The sequence below is a fragment of the Dermacentor andersoni genome, chromosome 2 (assembly GCF_023375885.2).
Source record: "Dermacentor andersoni chromosome 2, qqDerAnde1_hic_scaffold, whole genome shotgun sequence".
In the NCBI taxonomy this organism is placed as follows: domain Eukaryota; kingdom Metazoa; phylum Arthropoda; class Arachnida; order Ixodida; family Ixodidae; genus Dermacentor; species Dermacentor andersoni.
Window position 1 is genome coordinate 27,906,635 of NC_092815.1, and position 26,751 is coordinate 27,933,385.

General features: G+C 43.7%; 1 protein-coding gene across 1 annotated transcript in view; it reads left to right on the plus strand.

The window, feature by feature from the left end:
- The first annotated feature begins 11,210 nt into the window (after nt 1-11,210).
- Nucleotides 11,211-26,751, plus strand: part of Gcn5 (Gcn5 acetyltransferase) — a 54,896-nt gene continuing 39,355 nt past the window's right edge. Inside the window, exons 1-11 of the mRNA XM_050189631.3 lie at nt 11,211-11,495; nt 11,597-11,794; nt 13,416-13,539; nt 14,344-14,489; nt 15,038-15,127; nt 15,236-15,426; nt 16,286-16,477; nt 22,024-22,133; nt 23,440-23,601; nt 25,797-25,856; nt 26,342-26,415. Coding sequence (XP_050045588.1) covers nt 11,612-11,794; nt 13,416-13,539; nt 14,344-14,489; nt 15,038-15,127; nt 15,236-15,426; nt 16,286-16,477; nt 22,024-22,133; nt 23,440-23,601; nt 25,797-25,856; nt 26,342-26,415 — 1,332 coding nt within the window. The 5' untranslated portion in view covers nt 11,211-11,495; nt 11,597-11,611. The remainder of the gene's footprint in view (nt 11,496-11,596; nt 11,795-13,415; nt 13,540-14,343; nt 14,490-15,037; nt 15,128-15,235; nt 15,427-16,285; nt 16,478-22,023; nt 22,134-23,439; nt 23,602-25,796; nt 25,857-26,341; nt 26,416-26,751) is intronic.

Genomic DNA, 26,751 nt, shown 5'->3' on the forward strand with positions numbered 1-26,751 from the left:
TACGAGTGGTTCTTTCACTGTTATTATTAATCTAACTGACATTCTTGGGGAACTTCACCCAGTTTGCGGTATGTATGTATGTATGTATGTATGTATGTATGTATGTATGTATGTATGTATGTATGTATGTATGTATGTATGTATGTATGTATGTATGTATGTATGTATGTATGTATGTATGTATGTATGTATGTATTCTGGGGATTACCGAGATCCCTATATTGTTCGCCACACACATCGATCGATAAGCAGACACTGCTACATGACAACACATCTGTGATTGTGGCAAACTGGCCACCCGGTGCTCTGCGCACCTTGGCGCATGCGTCGCCAAGGCTTCATAAGTCGACGGAGCTCACGATCAAGGGGGCTGCTTCAGGCCACGGCAAGTGCACACGCGCGAGGCGTATACGTGCACCTCGCCGGCGTCAAGGTTAATCAGCGAGCTTTCTGTGACGATTGTAGCATGAGCAAACATTTGTCGAATACTGTTATTGTTTCATTATGCGCGCAGTTAAAGTTGTTTCGTAAAGTTCGCCCATTAAATAGTATTTCGTTTACGCCCACTCCAGCTGCTGCTGCTTCCAATGTTCTTGGTGAGGGCTGCCTCGCACACCGCAAAGAAGATTCAGCATATGTAAGCACGTGAGTAGGGAGTACGGTCTATATATCTAACCTCTAGCGCGCCGCTCTTTGCTGAGAGGTGTTGCGCAGAATCAAACCTGCATCTGATTAGTTCATGAATATCCCGTGGAAACAAGGAAACATGTGTGATGAAGCACTTGTAGAAATTTCTGCGGGGCGACATTGAGGTTTCGTCTACGGTCTAGATTTACTGTAGAGTACTAGTTTCGTCGAACTCGCTCACACTTTCTATGGCCCTGCTGGATGTGAAAAATTTGACGAAGAAACTTTGACTAAAAGCCTACTGCTGTCGCCAAGAGAGAGAAATGAAAGGAAGAAGGCAGGGGTGTTAAGAAAAAATGCCTGGCTTGGTGCTGCCAGCCCTCAAAAAATTTCCTAGATCCATAGATTTCAGACCTTGTTTAGGGCGGTGTTTGTCGTCTAGCTTCGTCCTTGTCCTTTGCGCTGCCGCTAATAATGAACCTTGCTTAACTTGCCCTACTCGTCGCTCTTCTAAACGGAAAAGAGAAGTCTGTCCAAATCTAGGAAAATGTTATGCTAAAACGTGCGATATATATATATATATATATATATATATATATATATATATATATATATATATATATATATATATATATATATATATATATATATATATATATATATATATGTATGTATTGTACTGTAAAATAAGGAGCAGTGGGGCTGTGGCTAGGAGAGAGGCAACGACGACGAGAAAGAACAACCTTGTTTCGGTGCTCGATCGGCTACACTACCTCTCGCTGCTCAAAGTGCTTCGCGACAATATATATATATATATATATATATATATATATATATATATATATATATATATATATATATATATATATATATATATATATATATATATATATATATATATATAAAACTTCGAGGAGGAGGAAATAACTTTGTGTGTCCTGCGAGTTGGTGGGGTGGGCCAAAGGCCTCGCCTTCAGGTGACGGCCAGGAGTTCGTGGGTCCTGGCGGCATCCTCGGCCCGCTGGACGGCCCACAGTTGATCCTCGAGGGCCGGGCTGAGCAGCGCGGCCTCCGAGCGCGTGCGAAGGCTGTTGCTAGAGGCCGCGTTCTCGTTATTGTTACTTATCCCTCGGCATTTTCATAATACGAGGTCTGTTAGAAAAGTATCCGACCTCTGGCCGAACAAAAAAATAAATAAACTGCCATAACTGGAGCGTTGAAAACCTAATCACCCTCAAAGTAGTCTCCTTGGGACTCCACACACTTCTCCCAGCGGTGCTGCCATTGTTGGAAGCATTCCGAGAAGGCCTCTTTCGGAATGAAGTTTAGCTCAGCTGTCGTTGCAGCCATAATGTCCTCTCTTGTCTGAAATCGCGCTCCTTTCAATGGCCTCTTGATTTTGGGAAAGAGCCAGAAGTCGCAGGGGGCCATATCAGGAGAGTACGGAGTCTGCTTTTTCGCCAGAAAAGTCTGACTCAAGTGCGAGGAATGTGCAGGAGCATTGTCGTGGTGGATGCGCCAATTTCCTGTTGACCACAACTCCGGTCTCTTGCGCCGCACAGCACCACGTAGGCGACGGATGACATCCCAGCTGTAGTACTCTTTGGTGATTGTTTGACCCTGTGGTGCGTACTCGTGGTGCACCACACCGCGGGAGTCAAAGAAAGCAGTCAGCATCACTTTGACGTTGCTGCGCACTTAGCGGGCCTTCTTTGGTCTTGGTGACGTGGAATGCTTCCACTGTGAAGGCTGGGATTTGGTTTCCGGATCGTACCTGTACACCCAAGACTCGTCACCAGCGATTATGGTTTTCATGCAGTCGGGGTCACTGTTTGTGGAATCCAGCATGTCCTGTGAGACTTCAACGCGAAGTTGCTTTTGCTCCACCGTGAGCAGCTTCGGCACGATCATTTCGCCGCAACTCTCTTCATGGCCAAATCTTCGGTCATAATGGAATGTGCAGAAAAAGTGCTGATGCCCACCTCTTCCGCAATTTCTCGGATAGTCACACGACGGTGCCGCATCACCACAGCGTTCACTTCGGCAATGACCTGGTCATTTCGGCATGTTGATGGCCGACCGGAGCGTGGCTCGCTCTCTACTGATGTGCGGCCGTCTTTAAACCGGTTGTACCACTCTTTAATCTGTATGCTGCTCATAGCATCGTCACCGAAAGCCGTCTGAATCTTCCGAATGGTTTTGACTTAGCTGTCGCCCAGTTTCTGGCAAAATTTGATGCAGTAGCGCTACTCCAGTCGCTCCGCCATTTTCCTTGCAATAGAGAACCGAGGAGAGCACTACGCACTACCTCACTCAAACGCTGCGTCTCAGCGATTGACGCTATCGGCAGGCGGGAAAAAATTCGCACATGCGCACGAAGGTTCAAGGTCGGCTGATGCAAGCACTCTTGTTTCATATCCATCAGGTGATCGCAATATATATATATATATATTTATATATATATATATATAATAAGGTCGGATACTTTTCTAACAGACCTCGTATATATGCTCCAGAGTGGCTCCGGATTCACAGTTGTTGCATTTGTCCGTTTGATATATATCCGGATATATGATTTGCCAGAGCGCAGGATAGTTTGTAACTGCCGCCATGCGACGGACTGTTTTTTTTTTGTCAATTTTGGGTGAGATCGCGGGATTATGCCCCTCTGTTACCTATAGAGAAAAGCGGGGGAAGGCGGGAGATGGAAGTTCAAGACGATAAGCAAAACGAGAACACGGTGAAAGCTGGAGCCAACGTTTAGACAAGTGGACTTGTCTTTCTTAAGAGGAAGCTTTAGCTCGGGCCCAACTCCGACGCGGCCTATTCAAATACATGTAAAAACGCAAAAACGTTTTTCTGAGATAACCCCTGGACCGATTTTAATGAAATTTGTTGCTTTTGAGAGAGAAAGTTAAATTCTAGTGACTGTTGGAAGCGGAATTTTGATTTAGGGCTTGAATTTTGTTAAAGAGATTTACAAAATTTCAGAAGTTCGAAAAAAATAGAAGCACGAAGTTTACAAACTAATAGCTCTGCATCAAGAACAGATATCGCGGTTTTGTAAACGGCATCCATTAGATCATTCAAAGCGGACAAATTTCATATGTCATTTTACATCTTACGTGAGTTTGTTACGTTGTTTACGAGGGTTCTGCAAAAGTTGTAATTACATATTAATAAATTTCTTGAGATTCATGAATAAGATGTCAAATTTGTCCGCTTTAGATGTGCTATTAGGTACAATTCACAGAATTGCGGTATCACCTATTCTTGCTGAGTTAAAGAGTTGTAAACTTGATAGTTTCGTTTTCTGAAAATTTGCGATTTTTGCCAATTTTTAATAAAAAATTGACGACCTAAATCGAAAATTCGAAACCAACAGTCACTAGATTTTAAGTTTTTCTTTTAAATGCAACAAATCCCGTCAAATTTGGTGCTGTGGTTGCCGAGAAAAACGAATTCTCCTTTTACATGTATTTAGATAGGAGCACCCGAGCTAAAGCTTCCTCTTAAGGCGACATACGATTTCCTCGGCATAGTGTATATAGGTAGGGTTCTTCTAAAGGCGAGAGGGGGTAAAGCAGGTACGTGCGGCAACGAGCGAAGGTGTGTTAGCGGCGATCGAGGGCGTAGAATTGAGAATAAAGGAGTGCTGTGCACAAGGCCGGGGACACGGCCGTCTGTCAGCCACGCGTCAACGGCCGCGTGTCAGCCGGCGTGTCAACGGCGCGCACAGCACCCCTCTGTTCGCTGGTGGTCGTGGGCTAACGTGTCGCTGAAAGGGATAATAGAAGGAGCGGCAGAAACCGGTGCTCGAGAAATATATATATATATATATATATATATATATATATATATATATATATATATATATATATATATATATATACCAACCCCCTACCGCCGGAAACACCAACTTGCCAACAGACTTATTTGTGCGACGGTGCTGAGGTATAATGGGGGAAAGAAAGAAGGAAGGAAAGGAGGAAAACATTATATAAACAATATATCGTTGAAACGGGACAATCAATGAACGTCAGATTAAACGGACATCGCGCGGACGCAGCTAGGAAGCTTCCCAAAGGCTTCGCCGAACATTTCAACCAAACGGGTCATAACTTTGATGAACTTAAGCTCTACATCTTGCAGTCAAATTTCCGTTCTGAACGAGGAAGAAAATACAGAGGATCATGCCTTATTCATAAGTTTAAGACATTGCAACCAATAGGCATAAACGTTTCAAAGGGAGTTTTAGAATCTATTCGCTATGCTAAATTTCAAGCTATAGGCAACAACATTTAGTTCTTAGTTTGGTTGTTTAGTGTATTTTTATTTTGTTTCCTTTCTTTCTTTCTTTATTCCATTATATATATATATATATATATATATATATATATATATATATATATATATATATATATATATATATATATATATATATATATATATATACTTTTCCTCATTTTCTTCCTTCTTTCCTGTTTTCTTTCTTTCCTCCTTTCCACCACAGCACCGTTGCACAAATAAGCATGTCCATGTTGGCGGAATAAATAAATATTCCCGGTGATAGAAGGGGGGGGGGGGAGGTTGGTGGGTAGTTACAGGATCAAACCTTGTACGCAACGCGGAGCTCTAAAATTTTAGCAAATTACCGCTTATAAAAGATTGGCTGCGGCTTGGCTCAGCTAACCCTGGATGTGCAATGCGAAAGCTTGGTTTAGCCTGCTTAAACCTTGGTTTCACTTGGTTGACCTTTGATTAAGCTGTAAATATTATATTTAAGTATACAATCATCGTTAAGCCAGGTATGACGGCTGTGCCTAGGTCGGTGGCTAGACATGGCTGTGATTAGGCTTAGGTAGACACACATCGTTAGATGGTGCGACGCCTCTTGTGCCATAGGGAAAGCACAAGTGCTAGACATGCAAAGAGACGCCGCAAACATGCACAGTGTCGAAGCACAAGCAGACAAGGCGCGAAGGCGGCCGCTACATTGATCTCGACGGTGCGACGCCTGTTGCATTCCGGACCCTTTCCAGTGAAGCAGTTCGGCGGGCGACATCCGCGGGGTGGTTCGACTGGGTGAAGGCAGTCACTGCTCTGTTCTACGGCAGTGATTGCAGCCGTTGCAGAGGTTGCGGTACTCGGCTTTCCTGACATGTTCGGAGGGCGTAGAAGCGTAGGACACGATTGAGTCGGTTACGCCTTGCGGTAGGTGGTAATGCGCAGCTGTTCCGGCGCTCTGCCTACCGCTTTGTGACGTTTCCTCCCATATGCTTGTGCAGTTAATTTCAGTCGTTCATTGCAACTTCTCCATTTATCGTCTGCATTGGAAGTTTGATCCTGAGGGCAGCAGCTTTACGTTGCTGCCCGACATGTCTCTTCGGAAGAGCATGCGCTGAAGGCAGCCGTGGAAGAGACTTAACATTCCGCATTATGATCACGTAGTGCGTGTTGGATTGTGCGTGTTGGTCCCACATATGGCAGGTATGAGACATCCCGTTGAAAACATCATTCGGACATCCGAAGAATAAAGTTTTGGGACTTCTCTAGATCCCAGAAGCTCAATCGTGTGGATGTCCGAAGGATGACTTAAATAGGACATCCTGAAGTTAATGTCCTCATGTTATCCACTGGACGTCCTAACCGGGACTTGGACGTTCGGATCTAATCGGGATGTCCAGATATTCGTGGTCCAATGGGTTGTGATTTATCGCGTAAGTTACGTCCGCACTGAAAAAAAAATGCCTGAAGAAAAGAAAATGCACATGCATGGTGTAGGGACACCCGCGGAATAAGGAGTTGCTACGCCTCCACACAAACTGGGTCTTATTCCACTCCATATCACCGACTACCTGCAGTGCAGGGGTGATATGGTGATATACGATGATATGTCGCGGGGCGTCATCCAGCAGAAAAGGGAAACTGGGCTCTCCATTGTCCGCCTCTAATTGCATTCCGCGCGATACCAACTGAATAGAAGCTTCACCGAAGGATTAGTGGAACACAACGGGCGAGCTATCTCCCTTTCTCTCATTATTCACCAACACGCGCCTTATCCTTCATTGTACTATTCGGGAGAGTAATAACTTGGCTGCACTGTGGCTTATAGTTTATCTTCGAAATCGGCATACGACGTAGCAATGCAAGCACTGTGAGTCAGCAGGAGTCGATAATTGTTTCCGAATCGTCGTCCTATCCAAGGGGAATAAAGAAAAAGAGAGGAGGGGGGTGGAGTCAAGGGAGAACTTACTGGCATCGACAGACAATGGCCCTCATGGTGCTACGACCGCAGAACCCGACTATCCTTTCTTTGAAGGCTGAGTTAGTATGTGCTCCATACTGGGAAGCAAAAATATAGTCGTTGCCTGTCGAATGTCTCTCTCTTTCCCTTTCTTTATGTACACGCACCCCACCTTCTTCCATCGTGTGGTCTCTAGTAATAAGTGGTTCGCTGCATGTCGCGCTCAGCAGCCTCAATTTCTCCTCTCCACCATAACAGACGATAGATTCATCGAAATATTAGCGACTCGAAAACAGCTATTAGAGCTTTCAATAGGGGAAAGATTGCCCCACAGGCTGCGAGAATAATTAACAAAAGGCAAACAAATGTTACACGTTACATTTATTGGTTCCCGGCGCACCTTGGTTCACTTGATGGCATTCCTGTCAATCCAAATGAATCGGCCAACAGCGTCGCCCGCGACCTTACAGACCGGGCCGCTTTTACATATGGTTTTGATTCTGCTGGATTGGAGAACTTACAGAGAGATACGCTCATTACATACAATGAAATTACAAAACATTACTACATGGGAAGGAGGGAGTTTCCACCCCCTCACTATAGTCTAAACAGAGCACAGGCAGTTACACTTAGGCAATTACAGAGTCTTATTATTCACCTGCACAAGTAAAGGAATGGTATGCCATTGCAGACATGAATATTATATGCAAAGCATGCAAAAAGGAGATATGCACACTTGAACATCTGCTCTGGGAGTGTGGGTCGCTCGGCCCTGGCATTTCCCGGAATCGGTTTTTGGGAATGATCAGATCTCCAGATCATATCCCCCAAGTCCTGGCTGTCCAGTACGCCCGTGATAGGGCTAGGAGGCTTGACCTCCCGGTCCCAACATGGGACTAGCCAGGCAGGTGGCAACACCTTGTACAGGACAAGAATAAAGTTTTTTCTCCTCCTCCTCTCCACCACCCATTGGAACGTTGTACCCGGCAGCGAAAGGGTTCCCAGGGGCGGACAAGCTTCGGAATGTTTTCCGTACGCACACCATCAGCAGATTGGAGCGCATTCAGCACGTGACCGGGGACCCATCTTCACTTGACATGGATCCTAGCATGGAACCGTCCTCATCGCCGTTCACAACCTCTACGCTGCCAAGCCTGCGGTACACGAGGAAATGGGTACGTATATAACTCGAACTTTCTCTTCATTCACGGTATATTCGCATTAACTCATGGCAACCATTTATGGAAACAGCAAACGTGCATGTAAAACCCGCAATATTTTTTTTTCTTCGGTACAACAGAAGGGCAATGGAACGCATGCAGACTTTATCATTCTTTCAAGTACAAGTGCCAAGGCAGACATAAATATTTTAGCGCGTTAGTTAGTCCCAGAGCAAAAAAAAAAAAAAAACTGTCAGGGGGACCTGCTCTTATTAGTGGGTATATAATTATTATGATAGGCAGCGGGTTATTTTGGTACGAAAAAGTTATGCAGATCCCATGCACTGTGGGAATCGATGTAAGCTAAGCCTCTTGTGTTGTTTGCCTTCATTGATGATAATTGGCGGTGATGTTGACGGCCTACGACAGTCGTGATGTGATGTTAGATGTTATCCTGCGTGCACCACTTGTGTTTGTCTACGTAGTACACAGAACACACGGCGAGACGTTTTGCTCGAGGCGTTGTCGTGCGCCATTGTTCGTAGCCTGCAAGAAAGTTAGCACTGACATTTCTTCACACAGGCGCGTCGCATCGTTGCTGAAGTGTTGATGTGCTGCAGACAGCCGCTTGCGTGTTGTCGCCTGCACATACGCCCTGCGTCGGTTGTCCGCATATACAAACTTGCACGGCTTGTTTATTTTTCAGAAATAGCAGAAACGTGCCGTATCTTACCTTGAATTAAAAGTAACCTTGCTAGTAGCGTTTATTTTAATGGAGAGACCCCAAACGAAGCATGCTTTCTGACGGCGCGCCTTTCCCATCTACCGCGATCATCCCATGTATGCAACAAGCTAGCTGCCACGTGCGAAGAGTGGGTCAGGGCGCGCCGGCTTTAGCATTCTTATGTCTCCTCTTTTTACCATATATATATATACACTATCTCCCCTTTGGGTTGTTGCTCTTGAGTACAAAAGTAATCGCTGCAGCTTCTGCAATGCTTTCGCGGTGGGCTAACGTTGTGTCGATGACCAGCGACTTCCGGAGGGCATTGCGAGGACGCTCACGAAGTTCTTGCTGGAAATTGTTCACACTCCCGCATGCTTGCCATGTATATTATACCCGTTCTCTCCGCATGCTTATTAACATGCAATATTTCGCATGCTGATTCCACATCCCAATCATGTCTCTGATGGCGCTTTGTTCCGAACTTGCCGATCGATTAGTACGTCACTTGTAAGATTGTCCACTGGACGCGCCTCCATTGGGATATGTGGGAGTGAGTGGGACCAATTTAAATTCCAAAAACATCCTTGCTCATCAGCGCGGAGTCCGCAGAATATACCCGCCGCCTCACCCACAACTTCGCGGGGAAGAGGCCGCCGATTGGTGTAAAATACAGACCGGGGTATTCCTCCATTTAAAATTGCTAAACGCCATGTATCCCATTCGTTATAGGGCCAACTGTCCGTGGTGCGGTGACATACCTATACCCTAATACATATAACCTGGGAGTGCACTAAGCACCCTCATAGGCCAAATACTAGTAACCAGTGGCGTAGCAACCAGGGGGGCCGGGGGGCCGTGGGCCCCGGGTGCAAGGGGCCAGTGGCGGGGGGGGGGGGGTGTCATATACGTCTGAAGACACCCCTCTTTCCGCGGGCTACACCTGGAGGCGGGTGGGTGACAGAAGACCTATGGGCCCCGGGTACCAGACGACCTAGCTACGCCACTGCCAGTAACACAATGGAGCAATGGGAGGCACAGCTCGCCCGCTCCGACCTGGCAGGACAAAAATCCTTAATTAGCCAGGTCGGGCAGGCGGCAGAGGCCAGTGGGGCCCTGGACTGAGAGGCTCCGACCACCCCTCCTTCAAATCTTTTCCTTTGCAATAAAATTTCTTTCTATCCTATCTTGTGTCGTCTTAGACGCCTCTAACTCTGACCCTGTCCTCGTCAATTTGAGCCTCATCGTTGTTGCCTAGAACAATGCATGCCTAAATGTTATACCGGTGTCACACGGCCACTTTCGATCGCGCTCATGTCCGATCCGGATCAAAATTCTCGACCGCTACTGGCTCCCTCGCACAGCTTGCGCAAAAGGACCGATCGCGACCGAGAATTTCGATCCGGATCGGGCTTGATCGCGATCAGGAGTGTGCCCATAGAATAAAGAAACGTGTGCCGTGTGACACCCGTATTACACGTTTTCACGCGGTAAAGGAACGTATATATATATATATATATATATATATATATATATATATATATATATATATATATATATATATATATATATATATATATATATATATATATATATATATATACACCCTGTAAAAAGGCGCAGTTGATGGATTAGTTTCTCGGCGTTTTGTGAAATGTCTAGATCCATCATTCAAGTGGTATTTAGGGCATTCCCCGCCACCATCATGTCATATAATAAAGAACCACTATTTGTTGTGTTCGTTCCCGGGGTTTCTGTTGTTTTGGGGACTAAGGGGATAAGGATAACCTAACAATTAGAAGCCGTAAACGAAGTGGATGGATGGATGGATGCAAAACTTTAATAAGGTCCTGAGGTACGCGACTCAGCGCGCTGCGGGCCGCTCCCACGTTGGGACAGTCATCAGGCCTTGCCCGACCGCCGCATCGTGGGCCCTCTGGACAGCCCATAGTTGCGCCCCGGCATCGGGGCTCTTGATCCGTAAACAAAGTGAAAATTTTAAAACCCGTATGGTGCAAATTTTTGAATGCGGGCACATAAATACAGCTCGTCTACGTGCGCGATCAACTGCTTTAAATAGAACGACGTATGGCCTACAAGGGTCGTTACGTGTCGTTGTGGTGTGAACATCTCATCTTGTCCTTTGTGTTTTTGACTGGTTTTCTCGTTCAAGTGTAAAAACGGTCAGTTTCCCAAATTTGTAATGGTGGCAATTGCGCGCCCAAATTTTTGAATAAACGGCAGTATGGCAGCGCTACCTCCCGCTGGGATCATAGCGCTATTTACGCGCTATTTTTTTCTGCGGCTGGTTTAAGCTTACGGCATAAAAATACTCATTATTTTTACTATAATATTTAACACTTAGTTTTGTTACTTATTTTTTGCCTGAAGAATCATGCCGTGTTGCGGTGTTCTGTGGCGCTACCTTTTGTTTAAGCCGATGGGGGAACCCCGGAACCCAGCTAACGCAGCAGCGCTTAGCACCCTAGCACTTCGGCTAAGCACCTAGCGCAGCTTCCGAAGTTTGCGGTATCAGTGTCCCTAGAACCCAATGTAAACATTGGACTCGTGCTGCACCGCGCTCTCGAGAGCCGTTATGACTTCTTCCCTCTGTGGATAGCGTATGGTACAAGGTGGAGTGCTGCACTCCTCCATGCTAAACGGCTACAAATATACGCTAGCCCTTCCTATGTTTCGACAACACTTAGGTAAAACTTGTGGGCCACGCTGAGGAAGCGTAAGTGTTTACACTTCCTAGTCGGTTGTCATGGGTTGTGCTGAGCTGTCCACGTGAATCGTCCGACTTTCTTGACTAATCGGACGCTTGCTTCTACGTAGCGGACTCTGCAGGCGATGTCCACCGCGGCTGCAGCTGGCGCGGCCGCGGCGCCGGGCCAGAATAACCAGCAAGGATCGTCGGGTGGCGAACCCAACCGCCAAAACAACCTGCAACGCATCGCGCAGAAAAAGGCCCAAGTCAAGAGCTGGCCGCTTAACAAAAAACTTGAGAAGCTTGCAATCTATTCCTCGTGCAAGGTTCGTTGTTTCGGTTACTGTTCTGCATGCTCACCGCACGAATAGGGGGGGGGGGGGGAAGAGGAGAAGAAAATGAATCGGGAAAAACGTTCCGTGCGTTAATTAATTCGGGTTCATGATGAAAATGTACAGTGGGAATAGACGGTGAAAGAAGACGACGCAGCCCAGTAAAAAAAAAAAAAAAAAAAAGCTCAGAGCAATTTGATATTTCCAATTGTGTTTTGGGACACCCATTGGAAAAATCCAACAGACCAATTGGCCTCTCAATTGGACTTGTTGGGACCAGCATGAAAAACAAAACACAGGGAAAAAAGAAAAACCTAGATGGGCTTCCAGCTTGACATGAAACCAATATACTTGAAAATCCTTTTGAGAAGCATACCCATACAAGAACACATTCTCTTCACTGACATAACCAACATTCACCACTTCGCCAGAGATAGATGTAAGGTGCTATATGTGTAAGCAATATTTGGTTTACCAAGTGGTGCCAGCGTTTCATGAGAAATTAGTAAAATTTCAAGATAAATTTTTAACTCGACAGAAAGGTAAATGCTTCTCTCCATTGATCACACCAAAGTTCAAAGATCTTTTGATTAAGAACTAAAATTATGATTCTGCTATTATTATCAACTATTTTGTTGTTTCACGAGATTACTCTTCTAGTGACGTCCTATTTAGCCCAGTTGGGACCAATTGGCATAACAAGCTCTAACAATGTCCAAATGGAACCAACCGGACTTCTCATGATGCCCAATTTGAACCATCTGGACTTTGCATGAGCTTCAATTGGAACTTTGCCCTCCCATGATGTCCAATTGGAACTACTTGGGTCCCATTCAATATTTGAACTGGACTCAATGTTCTTTTTTTTTTTGACTGGGAGAAGCACTGTGTGTCATCTTCGTTCTCTCTCTTCATCCTGTTGCACTGCACATTTTAATCAGGATAATAATGCAACTGTGGGATTGGTGTAGACTCCTGGGCAGGCAACCTACTCTTTCTGCCTTCTAAGTTTTGCTACTGAATGTTAAGTGAGACAGAATTCAGCTCCAGGTCCCAGCAGCACTATCTCTCTCTTGTAACCAAGAAGTTATAAATTACACCATACTGGTGCTACAATTTGATCATAAAATGGCTGCCTAAGTTCACATATAATGTTGTTTTATTTGATTAAAAAAAAATGAAACTGTATATGTAATTGGAGCTATGGCCTGCCCCATTAAATTGGTCTGTGTTATACATCTGTGTCCCATGATTTAAAAGTGTTCCTGTAAATCTAAACGGAAATGTTCTGTATTATGTTATGCTACTTAGGTCGCAGCGGTTTGTACACAAGTCTCTATAATTTATGTGCTTAGATCGACTAAGTTCCTCACACACGATAAATGTTTTTTCATCCATGTCATGCACTTAGGCTTTACAGCGTTGCTTTATGGGCACATACTGACCCTATAAAATACTTTACTGGCTGTCTAATATACTTATATTGCAACATAACTTGTATGTATTCCTTACAAATTATCTAGCAGTGTCAATTTATGATTTGATTTCATGGATGGAAAATGGCTTGATCATTGTTGGAATCCATATAACAAACCTGGTGTTCTTTATGCAATAGGCTGATGATTGCAAGTGCAATGGTTGGAAGAATCCCAACCCTCCGCAGACACCACAGCGCCCTGAAGGACCACAGCCCTTGGCAAACCTAGATGACCCATGTCGTAGCTGCAGCCACATATTAGGTAAGTGTAGCTTCTGGCACAGAGCCTGACTTTGAATGATGTGTAGTTGTGTGCAGCACAGTTCTTGGATATATTTTTTTTACTAGTCATTAAGCTCCCACAAAATGGTAGTAACATACTGCCCATTGTCCAGCTCTGCCATATCTACTTGTAGCTACTGTCCCAAAATAACTGATGAGAGCAGCTATGAGGTACAGTTTAGAAAAATATTCCTCATTTTGTTACTTATATGTGTTCTACTGGATTGGAATTTGAGTGGTTACATTTCAATTTTTGCATGTATCACATGAGCTGGCGTTTTACTGCCAGAGTTTTGATGTAATAAGCAGAGTAAACTTTTTTAGGTTTCAACGTAGGCATATGTGATTTTACTTAACGGTGCCTCTTTTAATGTTTGTGCAAATTAGTGACATTTGAACAGCAATATCATAAAAACGTTGGCTTTGACAATTATATTTTAAACCAAATATTTCTCTGCTTCTGCAAACTAAAAGGATGAAACATAGAGAGGAAAGGTGGCACAGAAAAGTCTTTTATTTCCTTCACTATGCTCATTGATAATTAGGAGTCCAATTGACTGAGCAGCTTGCAGTAACCTCATGCATTTGAAGAAACTGAATTTGGTTAAAGTCTCTAATTGCACACTTCATTGACTTGAAATGAAATTATGCAATTCGTGTTCAAAATTTCAAGCATGCACACACACCTATGGAAGATGTTGCATTGCTCACACATGCATGTGTGTTACAAATTTATCTCCGATACCTTCGTGCATTGCTAATAGAATTGTATCTTCTCTCGCAGGAGCACATGTGTCCCACCTTGAAAATGCTCCCGATGAAGAGCTCAACAGGCTTCTTGGGATAGTTGTCGATGTTGAAAATATGTTCATGTGTGTTCATAGGGAAGAGGACGCAGACACGAAACAAGTATACTACTATTTATTCAAGGTGAGTGCTTCCCTTTGTTTTATAACTTAATTTTAGGTTCACAATTGCTATTCACTTATGAGCTGAAAGTTGCTTTCTGACCTTGGGATGATGAAAGCCTAACAGTTCTGGCATCTGACACATGCATATTTTAGAACATTAGTCTTCAATTTCGATCACAATTGCTTCAGACATATTTGTCTTGATGACTAGATGTTTCTGTACTGAGCCAGTGCTGTGTGATGTCTTTCAGTGTAGCATTTCCTTTCATTTTGCTTCTGCACTCTATACTCATGTTGTGCATGACGCAGGATACTGTTAATTGTTAACATACAGTTGTTTTCTTCAGTGTCTTTTGAGTAATTCTCTGGGCTGCATGGCACAGACAGGGATTTGGTCAAGTTAACGAAGCACTATGAAAGACAAGATACACTAGACACCGCAATACAGCATTCATCACTGATCAGAAACATGAAGCCACATTGACTTTCTTAATCTTAAATTTATCTGGCATTTAGGTGAATTTTAGTAGTATGGATTTCTTGGAACTACTGGTCCTTTTATTGCAGCTTCTGCGAAAAAGCATCCTTCTGATGACACGCCCAACTGTAGAAGGCCCCTTGGGAAACCCGCCTTTTGAGAAACCGAGCATTGCTAAGGTGACTATGTCTTGTGCATTTATGTTTACTTCTTGCAGCTCCTCTTAAGTCTTGTAAATGTCCATTAGTAGCTGTGAGCTGACCTATTTTGAAACATTTCTTGAACAGGCAGTAATAAACTTTGTGATGTACAAGTTTGGCCACCTGTCCCAGAAAGAGTGGCAAACCATGTATGACCTTGCCAAGATGTTTCTGCATTGCCTCAACCACTGGAAGCTGGAGACGCCGTCAGCTAGAAAACAGCAACGGCAGCACTCGTCTAATGAAGATGCAGCTGCGTACAAGATAAATTATACTAGGTTAGTGAGTGCAAAGCTTTTTAACTCTTACTGGCATTTCAAATTTTTTTTTTATTCCCCATGAAGAATTGAATGTTGGCTCATCTGCATTACATAGCACTTGAGCTTGTCAGTCACTACCTTTATCAGTGTGGTTGGAATTATGCATACGCGTATTGCCACTGTGAAAAAGAAAAAAAAGTGAGAGAATAACATTAAGCCAAGTGTTGTGGTTACTAATAAATAAGAGTACTATTTCAAAATTATGCCTTTTCTTCACAATATGTTTATGTGTTTTTTATAGAAAGTCAGAATTGAATGTGCTTTTTGTGTGGCCAAAATTACATATTTCTTTTGCTCAAGGAGTGGTCACCACCAGTTAGTGGCTTTGAAAGATGGTTACAGAAAGTATGGAGAATGTGTGGGAGACATACTGGTAACACTAGCACATAAAATGGCTGAGATGTGAGTTGTTCTGAAGAATTGAATGACTTTAAAACATGCAGTTTTAGGCAGTGCTTAGGTGAGCCTCCATTGTATTTGACAGTCTCCAAGTATGCAATTTTGCTTTGGTTTTACACTGCCTCATACGTAATTCCCACTGCTGTGTGCTGTACAGAACACGTCACCTAACAGTTGCAACAGTTCTCATTGGAATAAAAGAAAAAGCTACTACAGATTATTGAGGTCTCCACATAAAGAGGCTTATCAGGAAGATTGCATGCTGCCTTTTCTATTCATGTACCCACACACCACACATGCCTTATTGCACTTGTTTACAAACATGAGGGATGTCTACAAGCAAAGGCAGGCTTAAAACAGGTCTCTTCTGCGTTTGATTGTATGATGGTATGGACATACTATTTTAATCCTGTTTCAGGTGGCTGTGCTTCTGCCACGTGCCAGCATTTTGTGACAGCTTGCCCCATTCAGAGACAACCATCATCTTTGGTCGTACGCTGCTGCGCTCAGTGTTCCAGACAATGCGGCGCCAGCTGCTGGACAAGTTTCGAGCCGAGAAGGACAAGATGCCACCGGAGAAGAGGACTCTCGTGCTCACTCATTTCCCACGGTATGTGTACTATTCGTGGTGGGCTCTCTTTGGGGAAAGGCAGACTGACCGGGAGGACCGTGGCCTTTCATTGCATAAAGCCTTTGTTTACCGAGAGTAAACAGATGGGCTTATGAGCACCTCATTGAAGTGTTGTGGCAACTGGTACCTCCAGGCCTGTTCTTCTTGCTTTTCTTCTGTGTCTGTTCTCAACCTTGAAAATGCTTCATTAGCACCAGTAAACCATGAGGTCTTATTGGCCCGTTGCAATGTACTGTGTGACACCTGTGGATAAAACAGGGTTCCACATCCTTCGCCTTGGCTGTGAGCAATGCTGGTTAACACTCGCAGGGCAAATCTTGTACACAAATATACCCAGAAAAGTAGGCGGGAGAATGGCTGTGGTGGTAGCTTCATTGATAAAGCACCGCACATGTAATGGGGGTTCAGCTCCCACCTGTGGTAAGCTGTCTTTTTGTCCACTTTCACTTCCCTTTACCTGATAATTTCTATGTTTCAACTGAACATAACAATTAGCTTTGTCTATGCTTTCTGTGGCTTCATATTCTATGACTTAGTGTTGTACTAACTAACAAAAAAAATCTAGTCTTTGGATTTTCCTTATTCGTCTCACTGCAGTATTTTGATTCTATAAAGAAGTAATGTTTTTATCATTCTATGCATTCCCTGCCTACCATTCTTCCAGTCATTTTTCACTAGCAATAACGTGCTAAGTTGCGCTGGTTAGGACATGTCTGAAGAAAATGAGTAATGGTGCTGAACAACGGGACGTGACTGAGACAGACGAAGCGCTGACTTCCAACCAATATTTTATTGCACACACAGCAATATGTACAGGGGCTTGAACAGGCAGGAGGGAGAGGAGAACATATCATGGTAAGAATACATTGTCAGCAACATAGCAACGATGGTTAATGTGAAAAACAGCACAAGTAAATGGTCACCATCATCCACGTGCAAGATACGTGAGTTCCTTTGTGAGGAGCAATACCCAAGGCACACTCATGCACATACAGTCGAACCCATTTATAATGATACCGGTTTTAACAATATACTATTTGTTATAACAATGAAAAGTGCAGCGCCAGCATTTTTTGTATGTTTTCTGTAGAAGAATAACCCACTTACTACAACATTGCCATGCCGCATTATTGGTTATAATGATGAATTCTGGCTGCCGGGTGTCCGTGCCGAAAGGTAATGGAATGCAAAATCCTCGAAAAGAACAAAGAAAACTGAAATGTGAGCCGCTGCACAATCACCCGCCACCCCTACTGCCGCTGCGCGCTTCTCTCCATGAGAGATGCATGCCAGCCTCAAGTGCACCTCTGCCGTCGCTCGTCCACCCCTTGAAACACGAATGGGCTGCACCCATAGCTCTGCGCCACGCCACTCCGAAACATGAATGGACTGCCCCAACTGCACTGACAACGCTGCTGGCGCTGCTCTGAGGTTGCTTGCTGGGCCCTCATTCTGCGCAATTATGCGAACGGATTAAGTCGCTTGTGCTTGTATTTGTTGGTTGTGTCGAAGTCGTTCCTGGCCACGTAGTCTATCAGCCTCGTTTGACTCGCCACCGAAGCGGGACATGGCTTATCCACCCGCTGATCATTTGCAATGCACGACGTTGCCAATTGAAAGAAGGCGCACTGCTATAGATTTGGAAACGAAGTGCAGGCAATCTGAGCAGACTGAGCAGGCAGACTGAGCAGGCAATCGTCGTGAACGTGCTTGCATTAGATAGCGACAGTGATGGCCACGATGGCAGCGCTGACGCAATAGAGCAGGCTGCCTCAACATTGTCCCCGTGGGGGGTCCTGTAGATGATTCAGTCCCTCATGGGCTTGTTTCTGCGAGGGACCTTCTGTTTCACTATGTGGAGCACCTAGGTGCCTTGGAGAAGGACGTCGGCAAGCTTCGCGTAAGGCAACCAACTCTGACGGACATGCTGCTTTCTCATCCAAAGTGGGAAATATGTGGCGAGATGCTTGTGGCGATCTCGTCCCAGCGTTTCTTGTGGATTTCTCAAGCTGAGATGCTGTTGCGGTAACCTTCCCGCATTTTTTAAAAGGCGCCTTTTTAGGCCACCACAGCGATGCCTCGACAGAGCTCGTATGTCACTTGCCACCAGTGACCCCTGTTTGTAGTTGTTATAGCAGTGCCATTCTTGAATGCTGACAGCCACGGTTTGTTAACAAAGTGCAATCGCAGTGCGCAGGAAGCAGAGTTAAAACAGTGAAACGAGTCTACACAATCAGAAGCTGTATAGATAAAGGTGGAGGGGCGGAGAACTGGCCTCTCCGGCATTATAGTTTTCTCGGAACAGCTATGCCATTTTGGCTTTTCTTCTTGCAACCAGGTTATAACAATTATTGGTTATAACAACTGAATTTTCCTGACACATGAATATTGCTATAAGTGGGCTTGACTATCACCTTTCTTGTCGATGCAAAAGGCCTCATATATCTCATGTGCCTGCTGGTCACCATAGCGCCTTAGTATTTTGCATTTGTCAAACAGTGCACGACAACCACACCAGAGCTATGCATGGCTAGGCGGCTGCCAACACACACCTTCGTTAAGTTTGAATGTTCTCTGAGGTAGTCATTAATACAACGTCCACACTGGCCGATGTAGCAGCTACTGCACGACAGGGGGAGCTTGTATACAACACTGTGGCAGCAATCAACAGGCCTTCTTGTGTGTTTCTTATCACACATGCGGGGCTCTGTGTCTTCTCTATTCACGTTTTGGCACATACTGGAAAAAACAACTCTAATGCCTGCTTTATGTGCTACCTTTTTTATATGACGAGACACTTGGTGCAAATAAAGAATGATCGCCATTCTTGCATTCAAACTTTCCTCTTTTCGATTGTTGCATTTGTCATGCCTTGGCTGATTTGTGTCTGCGAAAAGTCATTCGGAAATGGCGGACAGTAAATTGTCTGGTTAGCCTGCCATTCGCTGTCTGAGCACCTGGGAATTAAAACTGCTGCGCATTGTGTGAAGGCACGGCCATGAGAGAGAGGAAAGTTTGAATTCAAGAACCACGGTCATTCCCTATTTGCACCAAGTGTCTCTTCGTATAAAAAAGGTAGCGTATAAAGCAGGCATTAGAGTTGTTTCTAAGGCAAAAAACAAATTCTCCAGTATGTGCCAAAAAGGTGAATATAGAGAAGAAACGGGGCCCCACATGTGTGATAAGAACACACAAAAAAGCCTGTTGATTGCTGCCACAGTGTAGCATACCAGATCACCCTCTCGCGCGGCCATTGCTACATCGGCGAAACTGGCCGTTGTATTAATGATCACCTCAGAGAACATTGAAATTTAATGAAGGGGTGTGCTGGCTGCCACCTAGCCGTGTATAGCTCCTGGTGTGGTTGTCGTGCATTGTTTGACAAATGCAAAATATTAAGGCGCTATGGTTACCAGCGTGCGTGCGAGGTATATGAGGCCTTTTGCATTGACAAGAAAGGCAATATGTGCGTGAGTGTGCCTTCGGTATTGCTCCTTGTGAAGGAGCTCGCGTATCTTGCACGTGGATGATGGTGACTGCTTAGTTGTGCTGTTTTTCACATTATCCATCCTTGCTATCTTCCTGATAATGTACTCTTACTTGAATGATATGTTCTCCTCTCCCTCCTGCCTATTCAAGCTCCTGTATATATTGCTATGTGCACAATAAAATGTTGGTTGAAAGTCAGTGCTTCGCCTGTCTCAGCCATGTCCCATTGCTCAGCACTGTCACTTGTTTTCCTCAGACATCTTTCACTAGTTTCTGTTACACTTTCATGTACCCATCTCCTGCTATACTTAAAGCAAAGGCCTCAGGCAGGATAACTATGTCCTCATTTACCTCTAGGTGTGTTAATACCACAGATTTCAGTCAACTTGCTTCCAAGATTGTGATGCTAGATGGGCAAGCAGTCATTACTCATACCTTACACAAGGACCGCAATTTTGGGAACACCACTTTCATTGTACATTGATTTGTTAAGCCAGTGACGTATATCTCTCCGATTGGGCATCATGCTGAGCATGACATCACACAAAAGTAAAAGCACTCCTGAAAATGATCAACCTAGCATGTGATCCTAGGTGTACAGCAAATTCAGCAGCGGTTCTTAAAGCTTATTTCCTGAATTGAATGTAGGACGCAACCACGTACAGTAGAATCATGTCATCCATTTAGGAAGAAAATGCCAGAAAAAAAAAAAAGAACATATCACCCGGCAGAATGGACCCTCCAAGGTCACTTAAAAATTGGACAGACTCAACTGTAGTCGACATTTATGTAATGTGAAGTGTTGCTAAAATTGCTTCGGTACGAGTCTCTGGTGTATGCCAAGATGGTGGGGCACCGAGCAACCAGAGACGTGCATTGTCGTTTTTGCGGCTGTGGCAAGCTTATGTTCATGCTCCTTGAATCCGGCCTGGGTCAGCAGCTTCTTAGAGCGGGGCATTCTGGTGGGAAGTTTTGATGTGGCCCCATGATGAGAATTGTGGCAGCTCGACATGGTGACACTTATTGAGGGGGTGGGGCCCCAGCAGCCTAAGATGCATTTTGTTGTTTTCCTATGGTGCAGTGTTTTAAGAGGCACTGGGAAACCAAAACAAAATTAAGCTGCTGGGCGACAGCGAAATACGATGCCACCGGAGGGAAATGTGACACTCACACTGTGCTGCCTGTAGCAGGAAATGGAAGTGCGTTTGCGTTATCGCCCATTAAAAGCATGCAGTATGCTTCTAACGGCACTATGTCACATGCACGGTGAAACAGTTAGGTGAAGATGCTTATTGCAGTAGGGTTGGTGGTGATAGCTGTGAATGCAATGTGGGATGAGCCACAAGGACATTTGCTGGTACTGAAAAAGGAAACTGAGTGCAAGTCAACCATTTCATGTAACATAAGCAGGTGAGTACTATGAGGAAGCTGCCGTGGTGGTTGGCTACTGCTCTTGATCGTGCGTTCCTCATGGCTTTGATTGTTGAAATGGGATGTAGTGGACGGAAAACCTATACAATCGCAGTTTGGCGATGCACTGAATGTTTGTGTTGAAAGATGATGTTTTTTTGGAGCATATCAACCAGTCAAAAAGAAGCATAACTGTATTGGGTCATTTTCTTGTTGTTTTCTATATTGCGAACGTTGATGCCATGAAATCTTACGAAATGGGATCTTGTCAACGAGGTTCTACTGTAGCACAAAGTATGATGTGCCTGTAGCATGGGCCCTACAAGACACTCTTCATTGTTCTTTTTCTGTTCATGATTCTGAGAGTCTCGTCACTATTAACTAAAAGTGAACATACTACTTCAGTGAATCCTTAAGGTCCACAGATATCTTTCTTTATTATTTTTCTATGCTGTTTTATGAAAGAAATGAACAACTAAATGTCTAGTGTATGTGCAGTTTTGTTGATACCAGAATGTCTTAGATGTATGTGCACACCCACATATTAATTCTTCAAGCAGAGTACTGTGTGTAATTGGATACACCTTTCATAAAATTGAGATTTCCTTTGTTTCTGCTCCACACAGGTTTCTGTCGGTGCTTGAGGAAGAAGTTTATGGAAACAATTCCCCCATATGGGACCCTGACTTCAAGCAAACCCCTCTGAACTCTTCCACTAACACATCTGTTGACAGAGGTGAGTTTTATTTCCATATTCTCATAAGCATGAGCCCAGTTGTATGAGTGAAATTAAGAAATGCACTTGAGTAAACCTTTTCTAAAGAACTGAGAAGAGCTCATTCTAAGTGTTTTGTGGAGAATGCATATGTGCACAATAAACATATCCTTAATGTTGCCACGGAACAACTGTCACTGATCTTCATTGATCTGTGATAGCTTATTTTGACCCCTCATTCACTGCAGTTGTGTTTCATTGTCCCATTAGGCACTAATGCATATTAATGGGGAGAGAGTTCCTTATTTGGAACCTTGAAAAGTCAAGTGTGATTTAATTCAGGCAAGAGAATTCACATTATAGTCGTGCATGTAATTTGGCCATTGCAAGCATACTGACCAGCAGTTTCATGTACAGACAGACTCATGAGTTAGGGGTCTATTCAGAACACCAGGTCATAAAAGTCAGTCTGGAGCTCTTCACTATTGCATGTTTCACAGGTCGGCCTTGCTTTGGGATGGTAAACTACACTGGTAAAGTCTACAAACCAATGTTACAGTGATGATATGTGGCAGGCTTACTGCACATTTATGGTGTTTTTCTTTGGCATCTGTCTTGCTTTTCAGATTTATGGCTAGAACTGGAGCAGAAATGTCTCTGCAAGACAAATTGCATAAACACCAAGCAGCTAGGTTTATTAATTCTATCTTTTGCAGTTGTTCAGACTCCTTCATAAGGGGTGACTTCACTGAGCTGCAGCTGCTTTTTCTGGACAAGAGGAGCCATCAAATCACCTGGCAGTGATTTTGGTGGAAGGGGACCTTGAATCCTTAACATGCTGCTGCAGCTTCTTGAGGTCACCCCCACTGAAAAGTCAGAATGAGTACGAAATGGGTTCCGTTAATATCCTAGTTTCTTGATGTGCGCGTATAGTTGACCTAAATTCGAGAGTTTTGCAGCTAGACTGATCTCAGTCAAATATTTGCCTTTGGGGCATTGCTTAGTGTTGGATGTGATTAGTTATTACAAGAATGCCGGGAAGGATCAAGAGCAAGGTTTCATTCTTGCAATATCAGTTGTGCAGCACACTTTTCGAAGGTCTGAGCACCATCAGTGTTAGATCACTTTTTAGATGAAGTTAATTTTATAGGCTCGTTTGATTTCCCTTTTGTTAATTCAAACTAACGCTGCATATTCCATTATGGTTGAATTAATGGAAGCTAAGTGCACAAACTGTGATGCTGGCACTGTGATACTGTGACCTCAACCACGAACTTGGCTGTCGTGTGCATGATTTCTTTATTGTGGTACTACTAAATATCTGCAGCTATAACAAGCAATGGAACCACCCTTGCCAGAGCTGTTGAGAAGTTGTCAGTTGCAAGTTCGCCCAGCTCGGTTAATGAAAATGGTACCACTGCCAGCATGAGTCCCGGTGCGCACATGACCAGTCGCTCGTCAAAGTCCATCAGCACTGCGGAGGCTCAAGGTGAGACATCTATACATTTTATTTTCATTAGACTTGTTACTGCCATGAAAGGACACGAATATTGTTTAGGTATTTTGTGCCTTTCTTCGTCTGGACTCCAGTCGTTAACACTGCTTTAATATTCCAGGTATTTTTAAAAAGTTAGTTGGTGCTGAAGTTGTTTGAGTTTGAGCATTGCCACATGGCAGCAGTTAGATTGTGTTCCTCATTGGCCAGGGTAATGTAGAGAATGGTATGGCTTGTGGGGCGGTTGGGGGGGCGCTGCTATGTCACTTTACCAGTCTGCATACTTCTGCACAATGTTGAGGTGCAATTTCATTCTCTTCAACCATTGCATTGCAGCGCACAACATGAAGGTTGAAGGCAATAAAGTTGTACCTTGGCATGATGCGCAGCTGCATTAGATGGGACATCCATTGGAGCCAGGGTGTTGGACTTTAGGGCATTACTGGAAGCTCACATCTACTATAAAAGCAGGCACTGTTTTAAACCACTAAAATCAAGATTTTATAACGCAGGCATTAATGTAGTGTGGCTGAAGCCAAGTTATGGAGAAACAAAGAAATTTTGATGGCTACAGTGAGTTGGTGAAAGTGAGCAGCAATGGGAGGGAAGGTGTTAATACAGTAGAATCCCAATGAATGGAAATTGCTTAAACAGAATTACCAGTTAAATCAAACAACATGGTCTCAATTGATTGATTTTGTATTTGAACAGTGTGAGAAAACTTCAGCTAATTGGAACCTAAAGTGCTCCCAACTCCCTGTAAATGGAACTACAGAATCAACTTCTGAAGGATTTTTTTGAGAGAACCAGAGTTTTATTATTATTATTATTATTTTTTTGTAGCAACAATTGTTTTCTGTGAAAAAAGGTCATTCTTGCTGGACATGTGGAATGCGCACAAGCGTCCAGCAAGCGGCGCAGTCACGGGCGACTTTGGCTGCTGTTAGGAATTTTTGTTGATCAGAATCAAGCAGCTTCAAACTGTGCCAATGAAGGTGGTGATGAAGCAAGGGTAGTGTGGGAACACACTGTCACAAAGAAACTTCGCTAATATACAGCTATTGGAGTGCAGCTAACCCCTGTTTAAGTTGACAGAGGATGCAGATTTGGTGCATGCATTAACCATACTTTCGTCTATCTGTAATAGCAGCACGATGACGGTTAAAGTACAGACTGACCAGGTCGCATGCAAGCATATTTGCGTGCAGCTATGCATTTGGCAGCCTTTCCCTTCTTCTTTTTTTCTGTTCATTGCCACTTGGGGAATGATTATGTCATTTAATTTCTGTTGAATTCATTATTTTTAACTTCTGTTTATTTGCACTAGTAGGCAGCCTCTGCTCAGGCCGAATTATCGGTTGGCAACTGTACTGGTTGCATGATAAAGTTTTAAGTGCTAAGCATGTTGTTGTTTTCTGTTCTTTTTTTTTAACTAGCCGGTAAATTCAGTTCACAATACAGTTAAACCCCGATATAACGATCTTCAATATAACGAAATTCTCTATATAACAAAGTATATAACTTTTCATAACCTCTTGTCCATAGAACACCATGCATTTAGAACCTCAATATTACGAAGTGCGTTTGTGTGCCATTTCAATATAACGAAATTTCACTGCCGCCACAAAGGAATGCCGAGACAAGAAATATGTGGACAGAGATGGTCAACTCATTAAATTACAAGTGGCTGTTTGCAAACGCACCTCTCAAATCGCGTGCTATGCAACAAGAGTGACTGCTGAAGTGGAGCCGCACCATGTTCCGTATAAAGACCAAGTGCGATAAGACACTATCGCGCCCTGCGCACTACTTATTTGCATAAGAGTTCGAATTTCAATAGAACGGAATTTCAATATAACAAAGCAAATTGCCAATTTCACTGACTCCGTTATATCGAGGTTAAACTGTACTAAATATACCTAACATCAGTATTAAGACGGCGTATGACATATAGTGCTGCACCCCTGCACATCTTTCTTGGTAAGCGGAACTGCTGTTTATCACAGCATATGGTTGTTTGAGGTTCTGTTTAACAACATTTTACTGTAGATTGGCAGTGCAAAACCAGTAAGTTGCAGAAATGTGTCAGAAATAGGGCAGTGAGATGGGCGGAGAGACAAGAATCATTAAACAGTTTAGGCAGCATTTATTGTATGCTTTGCGTTGAGCCAACTTTTTTTTACATGCAGGCGAAAAACGACTGGGTGAAGACAACCGTGTACCAGAGCCCAAGCGACGCAAGATTGAAGGTAAGCATACTCTTACACTATATTGTTGTGAAGACTTTACATATGTCTCTGATTATATTACTGAAAAGTGATGTGATAGTGTTCCTCATTCCCTGTCCTACCAACCTTACCTTCATTTACAAGCAGTTTCCATGTTAATGGTGCATTGTTTCTTTAAAAAGTTACTATTGATCAGTTTTCCTGTATAATAAGTGTAGTTTCTTTTTGTTAGCATCTCCACATTGCATAGTGTGACATAAATCCTATGTGTCTCTCGTTATTTTGCTCAGAGCACAATATTTATTCTAATCTGTATGAACACCCTGTGTTTTTTTTGCCCATTATTGTTTCATGCAAATGGCAAACAAATGGCAATAATCGGTAATTCCAATTTCATGCTACAAGCTTCCACATTGTAAAGATTTGTGAATGTAAATATTCAAACACACTCTTTAGCCATACCCTGTTTTTGTGAACATGCTTTTTCTGCTTTTCATTTTTTGTAGGGGACATTCCAGAGGAGGTGCTCACCCAGTTGATTGCCACTATCACTGATCCAAAAGAAATGGTCGGCCCGGAGGTAAGCCTCACCGTTTGTACCTGGTTTTCATAAGCATTTTTAGCATATCCCACACTGTTTCTTATTGACTGTACACATTTTAATGGGCGAACACCACCATAAGTAGGATACATTTGTGTTAAAGCTTTTAACTTGTATACTTGTATGTTTGTGTTTTCTGTGCCTTTCATATTTAAAAGCTGACGTAGGCTTTTCCCTGTCATCATGGAGTTACACTGCTTGTACTAGTTTGCAACTTCAATGAAAGACATTGAATTCGTCATCTGACTTATCAGATTGATGCAATGTTTCACAGGCAGTATGTCGTTTGTGTTATTAATTAAATATCGAGGAAAG